We start from the raw sequence: 26,284 nt of genomic DNA, 5'->3' as shown, positions 1-26,284 counted from the left end.
ATGTGCTGCACAGTATGGAACCAATCCAGACAGCTGTGTCTATACCCCTCCACCTCCTGTATACACCTCCTGTATTCACTTCCACCTCCTGTATACACCTCCTCTATACCCCTACACCTCCTGTATACACCCTCCGCATCCTGTATACCCCTCCGCCTCCTGTATACACCTCCTCTATACCCCTACACCTCCTGTATACAAAAATATACCACATACACTAATTGAGCACAACTTCCTAATGCAAAAAAATTCCTTTATTATTTAAAAATTAATAAAATAGAAATGTCAAAAACATAAAGAATGAGGGAAAAGGTGATGACAGTACAACAATCCAGGGAAGACACAATATGAATAACAAAAATAATGAGTAAAGAAATATTACATGTATAAAGGGCACAGGTTCAATCAATAGTACAAATAACAGGATCCCAAGAAAAAAACCTCTCAAAAATCCATAAGTGCATTAGTGCATGTGAGGCTAGCCGTCTAAACACAATTGGGACCTGTAAACGTTACACTCCTATGATTGCCACCAGCCCAAAAAGACATACATATATTAGTCAAGTCTTACCCATATTGCTACTTCCCTGGCACACCCCGACGCGCGTTTCGCAGATGACCACTTTATCAAGGGGCATGAATAAAGGATGAATAAAGAATAAAGGAGTGCTGGGTCTGGAGTATTATGAAGAGTGTGTGTGTGTGTGTGTGTGTGTGTGTGTGTGTGTGTGTGTGTGAGTGTGTGTGAATGTGTGTGTAAGTGAGTGTGTGAGAGAGTGTGTGTGAGTGTGTGTGTGAGTGAGCGTGTGTGAATGTGTGTGTGAGTGAGCGTGTGTGTGTGTGTGAGGGGAAGTTGTTACTGTTATAGTGAGACACCGATGTAGCGCTGGTATTTATGTGCTGCACAGTATGGAACCAATCCAGACAGCTGTGTCTATACCCCTCCACCTCCTGTATTCACTTCCACCTCCTGTATACACCTCCTCTATACCCCTACACCTCCTGTATACACCCTCCGCATCCTGTATACCCCTCCGCCTCCTGTATACACCTCCTCTATACCCCTACACCTCCTGTATACACCCTCCGCATCCTGTATACCCCTCCGCCTCCTGTATACACAGTACTGTCACCCAATATACTCCACTCCTGGTTTTGATTGCAAAATATTGAGCAAAAATCCTGTGTGAGAGCCTAATAGTATATTATCACATATCACCCTATATACTGTATGACCACAGATCCCTTATATAGCAGAGATCCCTCATATGATAACAGATCTCTTATATGTTTACAGATCCCTTATATAGCAGATCCCTCATATGATCACAGATCCCTTGTATGACCACAGATCCCTCATGTTTACAGATCCCTTATATAGCAGAGATCCCTCATATGACCACAGATCCCTTATATAGCAGAGATCCCTCATGTGACCACAGATCCCTCATATGATCACAGATCCCTTGTATGACCACAGATCCCTCATGTTTACAGATCCCTTATATAGCAGAGATCCTTCATATGACCACAGATCCCTCATATGATCACAGATCCCTTGTATGACCACAGATCCCTCATATGTTTACAGATCCCTTATATAGCAGAGATCCCTCATATGACCACAGATCCCTTATATAGCAGAGATCCCTCATGTGACCACAGATCTCTTATATAGCAGAGATCCCTCATATCATTACAGATCCCTCATATGATTACAGATCCCTCGTATCATTACACATCCCTCATATGATTACAGATCCCTCATATCATTACAGATCCCTCATATGATTACAGATCCCTCATATCATTACAGATCCCTCATATCATTACAGATCCCTCATATCATTACAGATCCCTTATATAGCAGAGATCATATAACCACAGATCCATTATATAGCAGAGATCCCTCATATGATTACAGATCCCTCATATCATTACAGATCCCTTATATGACACAGCTCTCCTCTGTGTATACATTTGGCCATCTCTAGGCCTCGGTGTCTGGCAGCGGCTTGCTGACTGTCGTTCTTCTCTCTGCCCCTGTAGTAAGTACACCACCCTGCTGGAGGATGATGAGAGGCGGCTCCGCGTCTTCCCCTCTATGTGAGTACCCCCCTCCCCCTCCTGCTCCTCTATTCTCACAGCAATGTGCATGGATGGATTGACCTGTCTATGGACTATAGGAAACCGAGCGGGAGAGCCGAGGTCATCCAGCTGATGAAGGTGATGGACACCATGCTGAAGCAAGCCGGGATAGATGAGGAAGACGTGAAGCTGGAGGGGCCGACACAGGTAAGAGGATTACACCAGCATCTAATAACCAGCAATAAGCTGAAGCGGCACTATACTGCACACTACCTGCACTATACTACTGCACACTACCTGCACTATACTGCACACTACCTGCACTATACTACTGCACACTACCTGCACTATACTGCACACTACCTGCACTGTACTGCACACTACCTGCACTATACTACTGCACACTACCTGCACTATACTACTGCACACTACCTGCACTATACTACTGCACTATACCTGCACTGTACTGCACACTACCTGCACTGTACTGCACACTACCTGCACTGTACTACTGCACACTACCTGCACTGTACTACTGCACACTACCTGCACTGTACTACTGCACACTACCTGCACTGTACTACTGCACACTACCTGCACTGTACTACTGCACACTACCTGCACTGTACTACTGCACACTACCTGCACTGTACTACTGCACACTACCTGCACTGTACTACTGCACACTACCTGCACTGTACTACTGCACACTACCTGCACTGTACTACTGCACACTACCTGCACTGTACTACTGCACACTACCTGCACTGTACTACTGCACACTACCTGCACTGTACTACTGCACACTACCTGCACTGTACTACTGCACACTACCTGCACTGTACTACTGCACACTACCTGCTCTATACTGCATACTACCTGCACTGTACTGCACACTACCTGAACTGTACTGCACACTACCTGCACTGTACTGCACACTACCTGCACTGTACTGCACACTACCTGCACTGTACTGCACACTACCTGCACTATACTGCACACTACCTGCACTATACTGCACACTACCTGCACTATACTACTGCACACTACCTGCACTATACTACTGCACACTACCTGCACTGTACTACTGCACACTACCTGCACTGTACTACTGCACACTACCTGCTCTATACTGCATACTACCTGCACTGTACTGCACACTACCTGCACTGTACTGCACACTACCTGCTCTATACTACTGCACACTACCTGCACTATACTACTGCACACTACCTGCACTGTACTGCACACTACCTGCACTATACTACTGCACACTACCTGCACTATACTACTGCACACTACCTGCACTGTACTACTGCACACTACCTGCACTATACTACTGCACACTACCTGCACTGTACTGCACACTACCTGCACTGTACTGCACACTACCTGCACTATACTGCACACTACCTGCACTATACTGCACACTACCTGCACTATACTGCACACTTCCTGCACATTACCTGCACTGTACAGCACACTACCTGCACTATACTACTGCACACTACCTGCACACTACCTGCACTGTACTGCACACTACCTGCTCTATACTGCATACTACCTGCACTATGTACATATTGTCTGCTCCCTACCTGCACACTATCTGCATATTGTCTGCTCCCTCCCTGCACACTATGTACATATTGTCTGCTCCCTCCCTGCACGCTATGTACATATTGTCTGCTCCCTCCCTGCACGCTATGTACATATTGTCTGCTTCCTCCCTGCACGCTATGTACATATTGTCTGCTTCCTCCCTGCACGCTATGTACATATTGTCTGCTCCCTACCTGCACACTATGTACATATTGTCTGCTCCCTCCCTGCACGCTATGTACATATTGTCTGCTTCCTCCCTGCACGCTATGTACATATTGTCTGCTCCCTACCTGCACTATGTACATATTGTCTGCTCCCTACCTGCACGCTATGTACATATTGTCTGCTCCCTACCTGCACGCTATGTACATATTGTCTGCTCCCTACCTGCACGCTATGTACATATTGTCTGCTCCCTCCCTGCACGCTATGTACATATTGTCTGCTCCCTACCTGCACGCTATGTACATATTGTCTGCTCCCTACCTGCACGCTATGTACATATTGTCTGCTCCCTACCTGCACACTATGTACATATTGTCTGCTCCCTCCCTGCACACTATGTACATATTGTCTGCTCCCCCCCTGCACGCTATGTACATATTGTCTGCTCCCTCCCTGCACGCTATGTACATATTGTCTGCTCCCTCCCTGCACGCTATGTACATATTGTCTGCTCCCTCCCTGCACGCTATGTACATATTGTCTGCTCCCTCCCTGCACGCTATGTACATATTGTCTGCTCCCTCCCTGCACGCTATGTACATATTGTCTGCTCCCTCCCTGCACGCTATGTACATATTGTCTGCTCCCTCCCTGCACGCTATGTACATATTGTCTGCTCCCTCCCTGCACGCTATGTACATATTGTCTGCTCCCTCCCTGCACTATGTACATATTGTCTGCTCCCTCCCTGCACTATGTACATATTGTCTGCTCCCTCCCTGCACACTATGTACATATTGTCTGCTCCCTCCCTGCACACTATGTACATATTGTCTGCTCCCTACCTGCACGCTATGTACATATTGTCTGCTCCCTACCTGCACGCTATGTACATATTGTCTGCTCCCTCCCTGCACTATGTACATATTGTCTGCTCCCTACCTGCACGCTATGTACATATTGTCTGCTCCCTCCCTGCACTATGTACATATTGTCTGCTCCCTACCTGCACGCTATGTACATATTGTCTGCTCCCTACCTGCACACTATGTACATATTGTCTGCTCCCTACCTGCACACTATGTACATATTGTCTGCTCCCTACCTGCACACTATGTACATATTGTCTGCTCCCTACCTGCACTATGTACATATTGTCTGCTCCCTACCTGCACACTATGTACATATTGTCTGCTCCCTACCTGCACACTATGTACATATTGTCTGCTCCCTACCTGCACGCTATGTACATATTGTCTGCTCCCTACCTGCACACTATGTACATATTGTCTGCTCCCTCCCTGCACGCTATGTACATATTGTCTGCTCCCCCCCTGCACACTATGTACATATTGTCTGCTCCCTCCCTGCACTGTACTGCACGCTATGTACATATTGTCTGCTCCCTACCTGCACGCTATGTACATATTGTCTGCTCCCTACCTGCACACTATCTGCATATTGTCTGCTCCCTACCTGCACCCCATCCTTCCCCTGTAAGTTTGCTCTCAGGCTCTGAGCAGGTAAATGATGGGGTAGCTGCTGGTGCGCTGTGATATATACTGTATATACATCATTGTTTCCTCTCCGGTCACTCAGATTCACAATCTCTTGGAATTACTGAAGACAGAACAGAACATCTATAACGTGGTGTTCCATGAGTTGATCCGTCAGGTCAGCGTGGAGTGTGTGGAGAGAGGAGAGCTGCTCGCCAAGCTCAGGTCAGATCTGATGGGATCTACAGGATAAGTGCAGCTAAAGGCCCCAGGGGCCGGACGCAGCCAGAATGCGGCCTCTGCTGAGGTGGTAGTTGAGCGGTACGCGACCGTGCATTAGTCTAATCATTTAGCGTGGCTGAAGAAGCGTACCAGTGGCTGAAGAAGTTGTATCCAGCCCTAAGGAGTCCAAGAAAATATGGATATGGCCATAGCCTCCCTAGGACGGCATCCAACTTCTTCAGCCAAATGCCGAATGATCGGACTCATGCTCAAGTACCGATCAACTCCAGTTGGGATATCTTTTATACAACAAGCCTTTATGTATATATTGTGTGTACGGTATGGATGGAAGTATATATGTATGTGTATGTATATTTGTGTGTATGGATATCTATGTGTGTATATATGTATATCTATGTGTATATATGTATGGATATCTATGTGTGTATATGTATAGATATATATGTGTGTATATATACAGTGGTACCTTGGTTTAAGAGTAACTTGGTTTAAGAGCATTTTGATTTAAGTGCTCACAGTTTTTCAAAATAGTAACTTGGTGTAAGAGCATTGCTTTGGTGTAAGAGCTCCCTGTACTGGGTGAGAGGGGGAGTGGGGGAGGGGCATGGTCTGCATAGCGGGGTCTACAGCCCTGTACTCTGACCCAGGAAGTCTCCCTCACCTTCCAAACCATAGCAGATCCACTTCAGGCTGGGGCTTACATCAGGGGACAGGACTGTGGAGGTAATCTCCCCATAGCTGTAACCCCTCTCTCCCCGGACAGAGAGCGCTGCATGTATGTGCCCACATCTGTCCTGCTCATTCCTTCCTGCTCCCTGCAGTCTCTGTCAGCCCTTGTGTTTCCCATCCGCTTCATTACTGTACAGTAACTTATAATATCACAGATTCTGCTGTTTCTGAATGTTTGTTTCATCTGTTTTACATGTTATTCAGAATAATAAATCTTTATATTTGGGGTGTGGAACCAATTGTCTGCATATCAGTGATTTCTTATTGGAAAATTTGCTTTGGTTTAAGAGTGGATTTGGATTACAAGCGCTGTCCTGGAACGGATTATGCTCGTAATCCAAGGCACCACTGTGTATATATATATATGTATATCAGTGTGTATATATGTATGAATATCTATGTGTGTATATATGTGTATGTATATCAGTGTGTATATATGTGTATGGATATCTATGTGTATATATGTATGGATATCTATGTGTATATATATGTGTATGGATATCTATGTGTATATATGTGTATAGATATCTATGTGTATATGTGTATGGATATCTATGTGTGTGTGTGTGTATATATATATTTATGGATATCAGTGTATATATGTATGGATATCAGTGTGTATATGTGTATGGATATATATGTGTGTGTGTGTATATATATATATATATATATATATATATATATATATATATATATATATATTGTATGGATATCTATGTGTATGGATATATATGTGTGTATATATATGTGTATATATATATATGTATGGATATCAGTGTGTATATGTGTATGATATCTATGTGTATATAAGTATGGATATCTGTGTGTGTATATATGTATGGATATCAGTGTGTATATGTGTATGGATATATATGTGTGTGTGTATGTATATATATATATATATATATATATATATATAATGTATGGATATCAGTGTGTATATGTGTATGATATCACTGTGTATGTGTGTATGGATATCTGTGTGTGTATGTGTATGGATATATATGTGTGTATATATATATATATGTATATATATATATAATGTATGGATATCAGTGTGTATATGTGTATGGATATCTATGTGTATGGATATATATGTGTGTATATATGTATGGATATCTGTGTGTATATGTGTATGGATATATATGTGTGTGTGTGTATATATAATGTATGGATATCAGTGTGTATATGTGTATGGATATCTATGTGAATGGATATATATGTGTGTATATATGTGTATGTATATATATATATGTATGGATATCAGTGTGTATATGTGTATGGATATAATATGTGTTCTGACTCTGGAGCTGTATCCACAGGCAGCGATATGTGATGTTACTGAGTAAGATCCCGCAGCAGCTCCTCAGCCTGTACAATGACCTCCTGGCCCAGCGCGCCCTGGACCGAAGCCTCACCCAGGAAATCATCTACTTCAAGAACTCCATCGGGGAACTGACAGAGTGAGTGCCGCCATATCCCCTGAGGAGACGCCCTGTATTACTATGAGACCCAGAAGGGAGATGCTGTACCACATAGCCCTAATATATACCTCATATACCTAATATATACATTATATACATCATATACCTCATATATACATCATATACCTAATATATACATTATATACATCATATACCTCATATATACCTAATATATACATCATATACCTAATATATTCATCATATACCTAATATATTCATCATATACCTAATATATACATTATATACATCATATATACATCATATACCTCATATATACATCATATACCTCATATATACCTCATATATTCATTATATACCTAATATATACATCATATACCTCATATATACCTAATATATTCATCAAATACCTAATATATATACATCATATACCTCATATACCTAATATATACATCATATACCTCATATATACCTAATATATTCATCATATACCTAATATATACCACATATACCTAATATATACATCATATACCTAATATATACATCATATACCTAATATATACATCATATACCTCATATATACCTAATATATTCATCAAATACCTAATATATATACATCATATACCTCATATACCTAATATATACATCATATACCTCATATATACCTAATATATTCATCATATACCTAATATATACCACATATACCTAATATATACATCATATACCTAATATATACATCATATACCTTATATATACATCATATACCTCAAATACCTAATATATACCTCATATACCTAATATACACTTCATATACCTCATATACCTAATATATTCATCATATACCTAATATATACCACATATACCTAATATAAACCTTATACGCATCATATACCTAATGTAAAGGTGAGCTGGTCCCCAAGCTTTCCAATGTGTGTGATTGCTCCATGTATGTCCATACTGTGGTTGTGGTCATAGATCATGTATGTCCATACTGTGGTTGTGGTCATAGATCATGTATGTCCATACCTGTGGTTGTGGTTATAGATCATGTATACCCATACCCGTGGTTGTGGTCATAGATCATGTATGTCCATACCTGTGGTTGTGGTCATAGATCATGTATGTCCATACCCGTGGTTGTGGTCATAGATCATGTATGTCCATACCTGTGGTTGTGGTCATAGATCATGTATATTCATACCTGTGGTTGTGGTCATAGATCATGCTGCCCCTCCAGGATTCGAGGGTCTTCATTGCCTTACGGGGCCTTTGCAGTAATTTTATTCCCGTCTTCATTTCAGGGAGTTATATCAGGTGCGGGAACACGACCTGCGGGTGAGCAGAGATGCAAAACAAGCGCAGGCCGAGCTGGCAAAGGCCCTGACCAATGCCAAGAAGAACGCCAAGTAAGATGCCAGCCAGCAGCTGCCCACCCTAATGCCAGCCAGCGGCACTGCCCACCCTAATGCCAGCCAGCGGCACTGCCCATCCTAACCCACCCTAATGCCAGCCAGCGGCACTGCCCACCCTAATGCCGGCCAGCGGCACTGCCCACCATAATGCCAGCCAGCGGCACTGCCCATCCTAACCCACCCTAATGCCAGCCAGCGGCACTGCCCACCCTAATGCCGGCCAGCGGCACTGCCCACCCTAATGCCAGCCAGCGGCACTGCCCACCCTAATGCCAGCCAGCGGCACTGCCCACCCTAATGCCAGCCAGCGGCACTGCCCATCCTAACCCACCCTAATGCCAGCCAGCGGCACCGCCCACCCTAATGCCAGCCAGCGGCACTGCCCACCCTAATGCCAGCCAGCGGCACTGCCCACCATAATGCCAGCCAGCGGCACTGCCCACCCTAATGCCAGCCAGCGGCACTGCCCACCCTAATGCCAGCCAGCGGCACTGCCCACCCTAATGCCAGCCAGCGGCACTTCCCACCATAATGCCAGCCAGCGGCACTGCCCACCCTAATGCCAGCCAGCGGCACTGCCCACCCTAATGCCAGCCAGCGGCACTGCCCACCCTAATGCCAGCCAGCGGCACTGCCCACCCTAATGCCAGCCAGCGGCACTGCCCACCCTAATGCCAGCCAGCGGCACTGCCCACCCTAACCCACCCTGCTCCCGGCCTTTGGGGTGTAGATGGGGAAAGCCTCCAGGATAGATGATGGTTCTCCTGCGGCAGATGTAGCATGGAGCTGTGTATGAGGATGCTGCCCTGGGGTCAGTAACAACCGCTCCTGAGCCGCAGCCACATGTGACAACCGCAGCCGTCCGGGAGCTCCAGGAACATGGCGGCCGTGCGGAGTGAGGGAGGGTTAGGTTATTTTCTGCTCAGCACTATTAAAGGGGGAGTTTACCATTTTTGTTTCTTTTAAATCAACTGGTGCCAGAAAGTGCCCGATATTTGTAATCTACTTCTATTAAAAAATCTCCAGTCTTCCAATACTTATCAGCTGCTGTATGTCCTGCAGGAAGTGGTGTATTCTTTCCAGTCTAGAGAGCAGGTGAGGTTTTCTATGGGGATTTGCTGCTGCTCTGGACAGTTCCTGACATGGGCAGAGGTGGCAGCAGAGAGCACTGTGTCAGACTGGAAAGAATACACCACTTCCTGCAGGACATACAGCAGCTGATAAGTACTGAAAGACTGGAGATTTTTGATAGAAATGACAAATCTCTGGCACTTGCTGGGACCATTTGATCTGAAAGGAAGAAAGAAATTGGTGAACAGCCCCTTTAAGCAGACATCTGTGATATTAGCTGTGACCTATGGATCGGCCATGGCTGTACGGACGCGTCTGCCTGCACATGATGAAACGTTCCTCGTCTCGTTCAGTCTTTTAGAGGAATATCGGGAGTTGTACGAGTTACAGAGGAGTCGTCTGGAGAGACAATTGCTTCATCTGACTGAGGAGAGAGATCTCTGGAGCTCGGCCACCTACAGACTGGCCAGGAAGGTACGTTCTCCATCATCGGCTGGGGAGGGATGGCGTGTAGACAGACACCCGGCATGCTTCCCCTTTAATTCCATCTCATCCCAGGTCATAGAGGAGAATCGGCTGCAGCTGGCCCGCAGGCTATACATGAGTGAGAAGACCTGGACCAAGATGGTCCGCCATTTCCTTGTGCTCCTGGCATCCAATGTAAGTTACTGCATGGAGGAAGCCATTCATCTGCAGGAGGTGCTCAGCGGGTTGGTGGGATTAATGTTAGTCAGACATCTGAGCCAGAACAGATAAAAAAAAATCTCCAGTCTTCCAGTACTTATCAACTGCTGTATGTCCTGCAGGAAGTGCGGTATTCTTTCCAGTCTGACACAGTGCTCTCTGCTGCCACCTCTGTCCATATCAGGAACTGTCCAGAGCAGGAGAGGTTTTCTATGGGGATTTGCTGCTGCTCTGGACAGTTCCTGACATGGACAGAGGTGGCAGACTGGAGAAAATACACCACTTCCTGCAGGACATACACCAGCTGATAAGTACTTAAAGACTGGAAATTCTTTTTAATAGAAGTTAATTACAAATTTCTGGCACCAGTTGATTTTTTGTGTGAAGAACCCCTTTAAGACTCGCTCGTAGAACGTAGAATGTAAGATTATCCTTCCCTTCCATGTAACACAACGTATCATATCTGATCCCCATGCAGGACACCAAAGACCTGTGTGAGATCCAGCAGATCACAGAGCGATGGCGGGATCACATCAGCCGCTTCCAGCGAGATCTACAGCGCAGCGAGGAGTCCAGCCGAGAGAAGCTGCAGATGATCTGCACCGACCTGAGGAAGTGGCAGCAGCATCTCCGGGAGAACGTCTTGTAGGATAACCTTCCTTATACATTGTTATGGCTTTGGGAAGTTTGACACCATTGTCCTAGAAAGTTCTAGAAAGTCATAGAAAGTTATAGCGTGGTAACCCAGGGGTTACTAAATATAACTTACAAAAGTGGGTGTTGTTGTACCTCTGCGTTCTGTACTGTGTCAGACTGGAGAGAGTGCACCACTTCCTGCAGGACTTACAGCAGCTGATAAGTACTTGAAGATTTAAGATTTTTTAATAGAAGTTAATTACAAATCTCAAGCACTTTTTGACACTAGTTTATTTGGGTGAACTACCCCTTTAAGATAAATCACTGCTGCAAGCAGGTATACTGAGGAATAAAGTCTCTTTAAGGAAGTTATTAGTTACTTTGAGAGAGGACTTGCAGACTAGATGGCAGTGGGGTGACTAGGAGTCACTGGCAATATACTTGGAATACCTGAATCCACAGCTATGAAGATCTGCCTATTGCTGGACGAGGGCACTGAGTGACACAAATCCAGGAACACAGCCCCCACCTGGTGGGTAAAGCTAGCCGTAGGAACTAGAGAATTAGCAGCAGAGTTCTCAGCTTTAGTTGCTTAAGTATTTTTTGGTGTTTTTAGAAGAAGAAAAGTACTTAGCCTCTCTGCACATTTCACTAGCCCAGCATGGTTAGGGTTAAGGGAAGCTTGAAATAAGGATCTGTATACATTCCCTTAATCACTGTAGTACCTCACAAATGGGTCCTGGCCTCCAGGCCAGGCCCTGCACAGTCTCTCGATAAGGACATCTCTTTATCTGACTGACACTGAATCCTGACCACCCAATAATCTGCTCCACACTCTGTATAGCCCTCAGAGAGTTATCTGATTTGGGGGGGGGGGACTATAGGAAGCCTGTGAATCTGACCTGCAATAGGTTTACTGAACAGAGGAGGGACAAGTGTGAGGTACAGAGGAGGGGCAAGTGTGAAGTACAGAGGAGGGACAAGTGTGACGTACAGCGGAGGGACAAGTGTGAGGTACAGAGGAGGGACAAGTGTGAGGTACAGAGGAGGGACAAGTGTGAGGTACAGAGGAGGGACAAGTGTGAGGTACAGAGGAGGGACAAGTGTGACGTACAGCGGAGGGACAAGTGCGAGGTACAGAGGAGGGACAAGTGTGACGTACAGCGGAGGGACAAGTGCGAGGTACAGAGGAGGGACAAGTGTGACGTACAGCGGAGGGACAAGTGTGACGTACAGCTGAGGGACAAGTGCGAGGTACAGCGGAGGGACAAGTGCGAGGTACAGAGGAGGGGCAAGTGTGAGGTACAGAGGAGGGACAAGTGTGAGGTACAGAGGAGGGACAAGTGTGAGGTACAGAGGAGGGACAAGTGTGAGGTACAGAGGAGGGGCAAGTGTGAGGTACCCCCGATAGGGATTGGTCTCAAGGAAGGGGGAGGTGCTGCAGCTCACAGGTCTAAGAGCACTTGACTGAGGTTAGAATATGGTGCCCCTACCTATACTGACAAATATATATATATATATATATATATATATATATATATAGTATATACAGTATATATATTTTTTTCTTTGCATTCCAGAGATTGGTCTGAGCCAACTCTCAGCTATTGGAAAAACATAGAAAGATACAATTAAAGGGAACCCGTCACCATGAAAAGGCTCCCTAAGTTATCCCTATCATGTTACAGAGCAGGAGGAGCTGAGTGATATATATCTCTATGGGGAAAGATACAGGATAACCTGTAATTTATTGATTGAAAACTCTGATGTTTCCAGGCTAAAGAGTCCTGTCCATTGAGTGACTCCGCCCACTGGACTCCTTACCACAGAATAAGCAGGGATTTCACTCAACATGTTACAAATAATACTAAACTTTTTCCCTCTATATATCTCAATCTGCTCAGCTCTTCCTGCTCTATAACATGATGGGGGTAGATTAGCTGGCAGTGTCTGGGGGACAGGATCCCTTTAATAGAGAAAAGAGAAAATTATAGAGAGTCATAGAGAGCTATAGAGAGTCATTGAGAACCATAGAGAGCTATAGAGAGTCACAGAAAGTTATAGAGAGTCAGAGTATTATAGAGAGTCATAGAGAGCTATAGAGAGTCAGAGAAAGTCATAGAGAGCTATAGAGAGTCATAGAGAAACATAGAGAGCTATAGTCATAGAGAACCATAGAAAATTATAGAGAGTCATATAGCGTAGAGAGTTGTATAACATGACATAGAGTGCTGTGAATCCCTATGAGGTCTGATGCAGCTCTTCCTCCTTCTCCCCGCAGTGTGGACTGGTGTTACCGCCCGCTACCAGAAGAGGACGCCGCGGCCATACTGCAGGATGTGAAGAACTGGGAGCACGTACGCAGCCGCCGCACCTACACACGTTTTCTCATTTGCTCAAACTGATTTTATAGGTTTTCTTTATTCTGATAGTGATGAGAGTCCTGGGCACACACACTCCCCGCACGCACAGTCTCTAGTACACTCCATCCCCTGTGATCTGTACTGATAGTGATGAGAGTCCTGGGCACACACACTCCCCGCACACACAGTCTCTAGTACACTCTATCCCCTGTGATCTGTACTGATAGTGATGAGAGTCCTGGGCACACACACTCCCCGCACGCACAGTCTCTAGTACACCCCATCCCCTGTGATCTGTAATATTAGTGATGAGAGTCCTGGGCACACACACTCCCCGCACGCACAGTCTCTAGTACACTCTATCCCCTGTGATCTGTACTGATAGTGATGAGAGTCCTGGGCACACACACTCCCCGCACGCACAGTCTCTAGTACACTCCATCCATGGTCTGTACTGATAGTGATGAGAGTCCTGGGCACACACACTCCCCGCACGCACAGTCTCTAGTACACTCTATCCCCTGTGATCTGTACTGATAGTGATGAGAGTCCTGGGCACACACACTCCCCGCACGCACAGTCTCTAGTACACTCCATCCCCTGTGATCTGTAATATTAGTGATGAGAGTCCTGGGCACACACACTCCCCGCACGCACAGTCTCTAGTACACTCCATCCATGGTCTGTACTGATAGTGTTGAGAGTCTTGGGCACACACACTCCCCGCACGCACAGTCTCTAGTACACTCCATCCCCTGTGATCTGTAATCTTAGTGATGAGAGTCCTGGGCACACACACTCCCCGCACGCACAGTCTCTAGTACACTCCATCCCCTGTGATCTGTAATCTTAGTGATGAGAGTCCTGGGCACACACACTCCCCGCACGCACAGTCTCTAGTACACTCCATCCCCTGTGATCTGTAATCTTAGTGATGAGAGTCCTGGGCACACACACTCCCCGCACGCACAGTCTCTAGTACACTCCATCCCCTGTGATCTGTACTAATAGTGATGAGAGTCCTGGGCGCACACACTCCCCGCACGCACAGTCTCTAGTACACTCTATCCCCTGTGATCTGTACTGATAGTGATGAGAGTCCTGGGCACACACACTCCCCGCACGCACAGTCTCTAGTACACTCCATCCCCTGTGATCTGTAATATTAGTGATGAGAGTCCTGGGCACACACACTCCCCGCACGCACAGTCTCTAGTACACTCCATCCCCTGTGATCTGTACTAATAGTGATGAGAGTCCTGGGCACACACACTCCCCGCACGCACAGTCTCTAGTACACTCTATCCCCTGTGATCTGTACTGATAGTGATGAGAGTCCTGGGCACACACACTCCCCGCACGCACAGTCTCTAGTACACTCCATCCCCTGTGATCTGTAATATTAGTGATGAGAGTCCTGGGCACACACACTCCCCGCACGCACAGTCTCTAGTACACTCCATCCCCTGTGATCTGTACTGATAGTGATGAGAGTCCTGGGCACACACACTCCCTGCACGCACAGTCTCTAGTACACTCCATCCATGGTCTGTACTGATAGTGATGAGAGTCCTGGGCACACACACTCCCCGCACGCACAGTCTCTAGTACACTCCATCCCCTGTGATCTGTACTGATAGTGATGAGAGTCCTGGGCACACACACTCCCCGCACGCACAGTCTCTAGTACACTCCATCCCCTGTGATCTGTAATATTAGTGATGAGAGTCCTGGGCACACACACTTCCCGCATGCACAGTCTCTAGTACACTCCATCCCCTGTGATCTGTACTGATAGTGATGAGAGTCCTGGGCACACACACTCCCCGCACGCACACACACTCCCCGCACGCACAGTCTCTAGTACACTCCATCCCCTGTGATCTGTAATATTAGTGATGAGAGTCCTGGGCACACACACTCCCCGCACACACAGTCTCTAGTACACTCCATCCCCTGTGATCTGTAATATTAGTGATGAGAGTCCTGGGCACACACACTCCCCGCACGCACAGTCTCTAGTACACTCCATCCATGATATGTACTGATAGTGATGAGAGTCCTGGGCACACACACTCCCCGCACGCACAGTCTCTAGTACACTCCATCCCCTGTGATCTGTACTGATAGTGATGAGAGTCTTGGGCACACACACTCCCCGCACGCACAGTCTCTAGTACACTCCATCCATGATATGTACTGATAGTGATGAGAGTCCTGGGCACACACACTCCCCGCACACAGTCTCTAGTACACTCCATCCCCTGTGATCTGTACTGATAGTGATGAGAGTCCTGGGCACACACACTCCCCGCACACACAGTCTCTAGTACACCCCACCCCCTGTGATCTGTACTGATAGTGATGAGAGTCCTGGGCACACACACTCCCCGCACGCACAGTCTCTAGTACACTCCATCCATGGTCTGTAATATTAGTGATTAGAGTCCTGGGCACACACACTCCCCGCACACACAGTCTCTAGTACACTCCATCCCCTGTGATCTGTACTGATAGTGATGAGAGTCCTGGGCACACACACTCCCCGCACACACAGTCTCTAGTAAACTCCATCCCCTGTGATCTGTACTGATAGTGATGAGAGTCCTGGGCACACACACTCCCCGCATGCACAGTCTCTAGTACACTCTATCCCCTGTGATCTGTACTGATAGTGATTAGGGGCCTGGGCACACACACTCCCCGCACGCACAGTCTCTAGTACACTCCATCCCCTGTGATCTGTACTGATAGTGATGAGAGTCCTGGGCACACACACTCCCCGCACGCACAGTCTCTAGTACACTCCATCCCCTGTGATCTGTACTGATAGTGATGAGAGTCCTGGGCACACACACTCCCCGCACGCACAGTCTCTAGTACACTCCATCCCCTGTGATCTGTACTGATAGTGATGAGAGTCCTGGGCACACACACTCCCCGCACGCACAGTCTCTAGTACACTCCATCCCCTGTGATCTGTAATATTAGTGATGAGAGTCCTGGGCACACACACTCCCCGCACACACAGTCTCTAGTACACTCCATACATGATCTGTACTGATAGTGATGAGAGTCCTGGGCACACACACTCCCCGCACGCACAGTCTCTAGTACACTCCATCCCCTGTGATCTGTACTGATAGTGATGAGAGTCCTGGGCACACACACTCCCCGCACGCACAGTCTCTAGTACACTCCATCCCCTGTGATCTGTACTGATAGTGATGAGAGTCCTGGGCACACACACTCCCAGCACGCACAGTCTCTAGTACACTCCATCCCCTGTGATCTGTACTGATAGTGGTGAGAGTCCTGGGCACACACACTCCCCGCACGCACAGTCTCTAGTACATTCCATCCCCTGTGATCTGTAATATTAGTGATGAGAGTCCTGGGCACACACACTCCCCGCACGCACAGTCTCTAGTACACTCCATACATGATCTGTACTGATAGTGATGAGAGTCCTGGGCACACACACTCCCCGCACGCACAGTCTCTAGTACACCCCATCCCCTGTGATCTGTACTGATAGTGATGAGAGTCCTGGGCACACACACTCCCCGCACGCACAGTCTCTAGTACACTCCATACATGATCTGTACTGATAGTGATGAGAGTCCTGGGCACACACACTCCCCGCACGTCTCATGTCATGATGTCCCGTATACTGTAGGACGGGTCGTCAGTCATGTGACCTGTGACCTTATCTGGCAGCAGGAGCTGTGTTATAGTGAATGGTCTCTGGTCACTGGCAATGATCTCGGAGTTCCCCTTTATTAGCACAGGGCGGGGATCTTTATTAACCCTCTCCTGTCATGTAGATGCTGACTGAGGAACAGCAGCGCTTCGAGGGGCACAACGTCCTCAGCGGCCAGGAGTCTCTGAAGGTCGCCTCCGATATCCACAAGGAGTGGTCCCAGCTGGGAGAGAAACTGCTGAGAAGACATGAAGGTCTGGACGGGCGGCCGGCCCCCGAGCACCCGATCATGGAGGATCTGACCAGCGCCATAGAGGAGCTGACCGAGAAGTACAGGAGACGGGTGGAGGGCGAGAACGGTCAGTGACTGTGTCTGCACAGGCTGGGGGGGGGGGGAATAGTCACACATCGCACACTATCTGATTGGGAGGTTCCCTCAGCTCAGCCATCTCTGGGGGTCCTGTTTACATGAATGGCGGCAGAGTCAGCTCACAGATTTCAGGACTTTGCTGCAGCGGTAACACAGGGGTGGAACAGGTGGTGGAGGGGGCTACGTCAGGGGCTCTCAGGGGCCAAGGTCAGGGGCTCTCAGGGGCCAAGGTCAGGGGCTCTCAGGGGCCAGGTCAGGGGCAGGAACAGATGACTTGGCTTAGACAGTAGGTTCAGGGGCTGCTATATCTGACTCCATCTTTTCTAGAAACTTCTTTGTCAGACTGAGTTCAGAGGCGACACAAGGAAGCCGGATCCTGCTTCCGTCTCTCCCTGTCTCTCCTGTATTACCTCTGATATGGATCCTGCTTCCATCTCTCCTGTATTACCTCTGATATGGATCCTGCTTCCATCTCTCCTGTATTACCTCTGATATGGATCCTGCTTCCGTCTCTCCCTGGCTATCCTTACCTCTGATATGGATCCTGCTTCCGTCTCTCCCTGTCTCTCCTGTATTACCTCTGATATGGATCCTGCTTCCATCTCTCCTGTATTACCTCTTATATGGATCCTGCTTCCATCTCTCCTGTATTACCTCTTATATGGATCCTGCTTCCATCTCTCCTGTATTACCTCTGATATGGATCCTGCTTCCGTCTCTCCCTGGCTATCCTTACCTCTGATATGGATCCTGCTTCCGTCTCTCCCTGTCTCTCCTGTATTACCTCTGATATGGATCCTGCTTCCATCTCTCCTGTATTACCTCTTATATGGATCCTGCTTCCATCTCTCCTGTATTACCTCTTATATGGATCCTGCTTCCGTCTCTCCCTGTTTCTCCTGTATTACCTCTGATACGGATCCTGCTTCCATCTCTCCTGTATTACCTCTTATATGGATCCCGCTTCCGTCTCTCCCTGGCTATCTTTACCTCTGATATGGATCTTGCTTCCGTCTCTCCCTGGCTATCTTTACCTCTGATATGGATCCTGCTTCCGTCTCTCCCTGGCTATCCTTACCTCTGATATGGATCCTGCTTCCGTCTCTCCCTGGCTATCCTTACCTCTGATATGGATCCTGCTTCCGTCTCTCCCTGTCTCTCCTGTATTACATCTGATATGGATCCTGCTTCCATCTCTCCTGTATTACCTCTTATATGGATCCTGCTTCCATCTCTCCTGTATTACCTCTTATATGGATCCTGCTTCCGTCTCTCCCTGTTTCTCCTGTATTACCTCTGATACGGATCCTGCTTCCATCTCTCCTGTATTACCTCTTATATGGATCCCGCTTCCGTCTCTCCCTGGCTATCTTTACCTCTGATATGGATCTTGCTTCCGTCTCTCCCTGGCTATCTTTACCACTGATATGGATCCTGCTTCCGTCTCTCCCTGGCTATCCTTACCTCTGATATGGATCCTGCTTCCGTCTCTCCCTGGCTATCCTTACCTCTGATATGGATCCTGCTTCCGTCTCTCCCTGGCTATATTTACCTCTGATATGGATCTTGCTTCCGTCTCTCCCTGGCTATCTTTACCTCTGATATGGATCCTGCTTCCGTCTCTCCCTGGCTATCCTTACCTCTGATATGGATCCTGCTTCCGTCTCTCCCTGGCTATCCTTACCTCTGATATGGATCCTGCTTCCGTCTCTCCCTGGCTATCCTTACCTCTGATATGGATCCTGCTTCTGTCTCTCCCTGGCTATCCTTACCTCTGATATGGATCCTGCTCCCGTCTCTCCCTGGCTATCCTTACCTCTGATATGGATCCTGCTTCTGTCTCTCCCTGGCTATCCTTACCTCTGATATGGATCCTGCTCCCGTCTCTCCCTGGCTATCCTTACCTCTGATATGGATCCTGCTTCTGTCTCTCCCTGGCTATCCTTACCTCTGATATGGATCCTGCTTACGTCTCTCCCTGGCTATCCTTACCTCTGATATGGATCCTGCTTCTGTCTCTCCCTGGCTATCCTTACCTCTGATATGGATCCTGCTTTCGTCTCTCCTGTATTACCTCTGATATGGATTCTGCTTCCGCCTCTCCCTGGCTATCCTTACCTCTGATATGGATCCTGCTTTCATCTCTCCCTGGCTATCCTTACCTCTGATATGGATTCTGCTTCCGTCTCTCCCTGGCTATCCTTACCTCTGATATGGATTCTGCTTCCGTCTCTCCCTGGCTAACCTTACCTCTGATATGAATCCTGCTTCCATCTCTCCTGTATTACCTCTGATATGGATCCTGCTTCCGTCTCTCCCTGGCTATCCTTACCTCTGATATGGACCCTGCTTCCGTCTCTCCCTGGCTATCCTTACCTCTGATATGGACCCTGCTTCCGTCTCTCCCTGGCTATCCTTACCTCTGATATGGATTCTGCTTCCGTCTCTCCCTGGCTATCCTTACCTCTGATATGGATTCTGCTTCCGTCTCTCCCTGGCTATCCTTACCTCTGATATGGATTCTGCTTCCGTCTCTCCCTGGCTATCCTTACCTCTGATATGGCTCCCGTTTCCGTCTCTCCTATGTTTCCTCTGATACTAGATAATAGCAGACATGTGTTCGGGCCACAGAGAGGCTTTACACTGATTTTAGCCCCACCCCTTCCTGGTTAACAGGGGGCTGGACTAGGGACTGCTCTGATTGGTTAGGAGAAACATGTGACCAGAGTTTCCTGCTGTCATATAGAAATATTAACCCTTGCCCTGCCATTCCCCTACGTGTATGTTGTGTATCAGGTAACATGGCAGAACATACAAGAAGTGCAGCTTTATATATCACTGCGTCCTGTGTGATTTCTCGCTTTTGCCGCCATCTTGCTCCCCAGGAGTGGCCCAAGGCCTGGCGTCGCTCTCAGGCAGCCTGACCTCCTGGTCCTCCCCCGTGCATCCGCTCACACATACACCCAATGAAATAAGGGAATCCGATTGGTCCGTCCTGTACCAGCTGCTTCCTGAGTGGTCGGCCCAGGTGGAGCGGATACTGGAGCTGATCGCAGGCGCAGGACGGGATGAAACCACTGGGGAGATCACAGACAGGAGGTAAGTAATGTACCGGAGCGCTGAGCTGACACTCTAGTGCAGTGGCGTCCAGCTGCTGTGGCACTACAACTCCCAGCATGCCCAGACAGCTGGGGAGCGCTGCTGCTCTAGTGAATGAGGAATGAAACATTTTCCAGCGCCACCCCTGTCCCCAGGTTGCATGTGGTATTACAACTCCAGTCCATTCACTTGTGCAGTATCACACCCAGCCTGAGGACGCGAGTGGTGATCACAGAAAGCCGCCATGTTGTTCTGAGGCCGGATAACCCCTCTGAGGGGCCCTGCCTGTGACCTGCGGTGTTTAGTGGACCCCCTTGTGATATACGAGCAGTCACATACTGCTCTGATTTACACCGATCTCTGTATCTGCTTAGAGCCGACCTGGAGGACGTCCTGAAGAGGCTGCAGCACTGGGTACTGAGCACCACCAACGGGACCGACCGCGACGATCTGCAGCTCACCCAGCAGGTCTGTCAGCACCCATACCTACAGGGACACCTCTCTACACGTCACATGATCTCCCTAGCGGTGTCCGCTGCTACTCAGCAAGTGGAGCTCTCTATCAGGGATATCACAGCTATAACCATAGAATAAGGAATGTTACAAGGGGGAGATACAGATGTGAGGGGCCATATTGGATACACGAAGGGTCATGTGACACCGGGCTCAGTATTCTATAGACAGGCCGGAGATGGGCCTCATGTGTCACTTGGTATTTATAGACTGTCTAGTCTAATTTTAGAGCAATGTGGAAAGATCATGGTGTTGTATACCACGCCAATTTTTTTTTCAAAGGCCACACCCCCTTCTGCTGGTGTCGCACACCCTTCTGGTAGTGTCACACCCCCTTCTGCTAGTGCCACGCCGCCTTCTGCTAGTGCCACGCCCCCTTCTGCTAGTGCCACGCCCCCTTCTGCTTGTGCCACACCCCCTTCTGCTTGTGCCACGCCCCCTTCTGCTAGTGCCACACCCCCTTCTGTTAGTGCCACGCCCCCTTTTTTGGATACAGCTAAGACTTCTGAGAGTTGCTGAATCCGGGCTCAGTACAGTAAGAGTGATGTCACTGTCTGCAGGTGACGGATCTCCACACCGCCATGGTGCAGTACCTGGTGAATGCGCTGATGCTGCTCTCTCCTGACTACTCTGCTGATCCTGCCGATGCCGCGGTTGTCGCTGGGTTTGAGGAAGAAGTGTTTCCCGCTATGGTTCCTGTGCAGCAGATGCAAGAAGAGGCCGTCACCTTGTCGGAAAAGCTGCACAGCTTCTCGAGTTACATCATAAAGTGAGTGTCGGTATAGAGAGAGCGCACGCTGTACTGTGTAACGTTACATCATAAAGTGAGTGTCGGTATAGAGAGAGCGCACGCTGTACTGTGTAACGTTACATCATAAAGTGAGTGTCGATATAGAGAGAGCGCACGCTGTACTGTGTAACGTTACATCATAAAGTGAGTGTCAGTATAGAGAGAGCGCACGCTGTACTGTGTAACGTTACATCATAAAGTGAGTGTTGATATAGAGAGAGCGCACGCTGTACTGTGTAACGTTACATCATAAAGTGAGTGTCGATATAGAGAGAGCGCACGCTGTACTGTGTAACGTTACATCATAAAGTGAGTGTCGGTATAGAGAGAGCGCACGCTGTACTGTGTAACGTTACATCATAAAGTAAGTGTCGGTATAGAGAGCACACACTGTACTGTGTAATGTTACATCATAAAGTGAGTGTCGGTATAGAGAGAGCGCACGCTGTACTGTGTAACGTTGCATCATAAAGTGAGTGTCGGTATAGAGAGCGCACGCTGTACTGTGTAATGTTACATCATAAAGTAAGTGTCGGCATAGAGAGAGCACACGGTACTGTGTAACGTTACATGATAAAGTAAGTGTCGGTATAGAGAGCACACACTGTACTGTGTAACGTTACATCATAAAGTGAGTGGCGGGATAGAGAGAGCACACTGTACTGTGTAACGTTGCATCATAAAGTGAGTGGCGGTATAGAGAGAGCGCACTCTGTACTGTGTAATGTTACATCATAAAGTAAGTGTCGGTATAGAGAGAGCGCACTCTGTACTGTGTAATGTTACATCATAAAGTAAGTGTCGGTATAGAGAGAGCGCACGCTGTACTGTGTAACGTTACATGATAAAGTAAGTGTCGGTATAGAGAGAGCGCACGCTGTACTGTGTAACGTTGCATCATAAAGTGAGTGCCGGTATAGAGAGAGCGCACGCTGTACTGTGTAATGTTACATCATAAAGTGAGTGGCGGGATAGAGAGCGCACGCTGTACTGTGTAACGCGGTATAGAGAGTGTACACTGTATTGTGTAAGGCTGCAGTTCTCTCTCCATGACAGATGCTGCCAGGAGATGGTGGAGAGCGGCACCGTGCTGGAGGACGATGGTTACCAGCTGCGGCAGCTACACTCAATCCAGGTAAGAGGCTGGGAGACCTGTATACTGACACTACGGACCTGTATACTGACACTACATCTACAGTCATGGCCAAAAGTTTTGAGAATGATACAAATATTAATTTCTACAAAGTCTACTGCTTCAGTTTTTAAAATGTCAATGTGCATATACTCCAGAATGTTATACAGAGGGATCAGCTTATCAGCAATTACTTGCAAAGTCAATATTTGCCTAGAAAATAATCTTTATCCCCCAAAACACATTTCAACAGTAACACAGGTGTGGGTGTGGATGAGGACAGGGCAGGAGATCAATCTATCATGGTTAAGTAAGAATGACACCACTGAACACATTAGAAGGAGGCTGGTGCTTGGCATCATTGTTTCTCTTCTGTTAACCATGGTTATCTCTAAAGAAACATGTGCAGTCATCATTGCACTGCACAAAAATGGCCTAACATGGAAAAAACTCCAGGGCGCCCAAGAAAGACCAGCAAGCGCCAGGACCGTCTCTTAAAAGTATTTCAGCTGCGGGATGGGGCTACCAGCAGTGCAGAGCTTGCTCAGGAATGGCAGCAGGCAGGTGTGAGGGCATCTGCACTGTGCACTGTGAGACTGCGGAGACTCTTGGAGCAAGGCCTGGTCTCATGGAGGGCAGCAAAGAAGCCACTTCTCTCCAGAAAAAACATCAGGGACAGACTGATATTCTGCAAAAGGTCCAGGGAGTGGACTGCTGAGGACTGGGGGAAAGGTCCAGGGAGTGGACTTGTGAGGACTGAAGGAAAGGTCCAGGGAGAGGACTGCTGAGGACTGGGGGAAAGGTCCAGGGAGTGGACTGCTGAGGACTGAAGGAAAGGTCCAGGGAGAGGACTGCTGAGGACTGGGGGAAAGGTCCAGGGAGTGGACTGCTGAGGACTGGGGGGAAAGGTCCAGGGAGTGGACTGCTGAGGACTGGGGGAAAGGTCCAGGGAGTGGACTGCTGAGGACTGGGGGAAAGGTCCAGGGAGTGGACTGCTGAGGACTGGGGGAAAGGTCCAGGGAGCGGACTGCTGAGGACTGGGGGAAAGTCATTTTCTCTGATGAATCCCCTTTCTGATTGTTTGGGACATCTGGAAAACCGCTTATTGGGAGAAGACGAGGTGAGCGCTACCACCAGTCTTGTCTCATGCCAACTGTAACCGGCATCCTGAAACCATTCATGTGTGGGGTTGCTTCTCAGCCAAGGGAATCGGCTCTCTCACAATCTTGCCTAAAAACACATCCATGAATAAAGAACGGGACCAGAATGTCCTCCAAGAGCAACTTCTCCCAACCGTCCAAGAGCAGTTTGGCCACCAACAATGCCTTTTCCAGCATGATGGAGCACCTTGCCATAAAGCAAAGGTGATAACTAAATGGCTCAGCGAACAAAACAGAGAGATTTTGGGTCCATGGCCTGGAAACTCCCCAGATCTTAATCCCATTGAGAACTTGTGGTCAATCATCAAGAGACGGGTGGACAAACAAAAACCAACAAATTCTGACAAAATGCAAGCATTGATTGTGCAAGAATGGACGGCTATCAGTCAGGATTTGGTCCAGAAGTTGTATGAGAGCAGCCGGGGAGAATTGCAGAGGTCCTGAAGAAGAAGGCGAAACACTGCAAATATTATAGACTTGCTGCAGTAACTCATCTATCTGTCAGTATAATCTTCTGTTACTCAGAATATGATTGCAATTATCTTTCTGTATGTGATAAAAACATCTGACAAACACACAGAAAATCCAGAGGGCAGAGGATCATGGGAAATTATAACATTTGTGTCATTCTCAAAACTTTTGGCCATGACTGTATACACCAGGCATGTCCAAAGTCCGTCCGGAGGGCCATTTGCGGCCCGCGTTCCGAACTTTTACGGCCCCCCCAGGTATCCAGCTTGCTATTATCTGCCTGTGTTATAAAGCATATAGCATGTAGCATGTAAAATGGTCGGCCCTCGCACATGTTCACTTCATCAAATTTGGCACTTTTCGAAAAAAGTTTGGACATGCCTGGTATACACCACTGGACATTGACCAAAATTAAAGGGGTACTCCGGCCCGGGGGTATTTTTCAGCTATGGCCGGGGATGGGGTGGTTATGGATGGCGGAGGTCACTTACCCCATCCCCGCGCCAGGTCACTGATCGCGCCGCCGGTACACCCGTCCCTCGGCCGCTTCCTGGTATGAGCTGCAGCATGAGACGTCACGTCTCATGCGGCAGCTCACACCAGGAAGCGGCCGCGGGACGGGTGTACCGGCGGGGCGATCCGGGACCCAGTGCTGGAACTGGGGAGGTAAGTGACCTCCGCCGTCCATAACCACCCCATCACCGGCCATAGCTGAAAAATACCCCCGGGCCGGAGTACCCCTTTAAAATGGGCGCTGTCACTTTAAATAAAACTTTTGATTTGTTGTAGTGATGTGTAAAATTTTGTGATGGCGAGAGGGACCCAGCTGTAAGTACTGTATGTGGGAGTACACAGAGAGCAGGGAGGCAGTGTTCTGTATGAGTTGAAAAGTTGGTAAAGTGACAGCTACACTATATATCACCAACATCAGGACATTTAAAGGGAAACTCTGGCAATTTACTTTCTTCTATTAAAAAATCTCCATTCTTCTAGTACTTATCAGCTGCTGTATGTCCTGCAGGAAGCCTATCCTGCTCTGGGCAGTTCCTGACATGGACAGAGGTGGCAGCAGAGAGCGCTGTGTCAGACTGGAGAGAATACACCACTTCCTGCAG

At 47.8% G+C, this 26,284-nt stretch overlaps 1 protein-coding gene across 3 annotated transcripts in view; it reads left to right on the top strand.

The window, feature by feature from the left end:
• Positions 1 to 26,284, top strand: part of AXDND1 (axonemal dynein light chain domain containing 1) — a 51,710-nt gene that overhangs the window by 11,096 nt on the left and 14,330 nt on the right. For 2 of the 3 annotated variants that reach the window (XM_069978804.1, XM_069978802.1), the window contains exons 6-19: positions 2,050 to 2,106; positions 2,187 to 2,295; positions 5,455 to 5,576; positions 7,646 to 7,786; positions 9,067 to 9,171; positions 10,602 to 10,722; positions 10,807 to 10,908; positions 11,411 to 11,577; positions 13,850 to 13,925; positions 17,759 to 17,993; positions 20,890 to 21,103; positions 21,478 to 21,571; positions 22,177 to 22,385; positions 23,463 to 23,541. In XM_069978804.1, coding sequence (XP_069834905.1) covers positions 2,050 to 2,106; positions 2,187 to 2,295; positions 5,455 to 5,576; positions 7,646 to 7,786; positions 9,067 to 9,171; positions 10,602 to 10,722; positions 10,807 to 10,908; positions 11,411 to 11,577; positions 13,850 to 13,925; positions 17,759 to 17,993; positions 20,890 to 21,103; positions 21,478 to 21,571; positions 22,177 to 22,385; positions 23,463 to 23,541 — 1,831 coding nt within the window. The remainder of the gene's footprint in view (positions 1 to 2,049; positions 2,107 to 2,186; positions 2,296 to 5,454; positions 5,577 to 7,645; positions 7,787 to 9,066; positions 9,172 to 10,601; positions 10,723 to 10,806; positions 10,909 to 11,410; positions 11,578 to 13,849; positions 13,926 to 17,758; positions 17,994 to 20,889; positions 21,104 to 21,477; positions 21,572 to 22,176; positions 22,386 to 23,462; positions 23,542 to 26,284) is intronic. The other variant, XM_069978803.1, reaches the window with a different exon arrangement.

Source organism: Dendropsophus ebraccatus, chromosome 8 (assembly GCF_027789765.1).
Source record: "Dendropsophus ebraccatus isolate aDenEbr1 chromosome 8, aDenEbr1.pat, whole genome shotgun sequence".
Taxonomy (NCBI): domain Eukaryota; kingdom Metazoa; phylum Chordata; class Amphibia; order Anura; family Hylidae; genus Dendropsophus; species Dendropsophus ebraccatus.
Note: the sequence above shows the minus strand (reverse complement) of the source record. Positions and strands in the feature narration are given on the sequence as shown.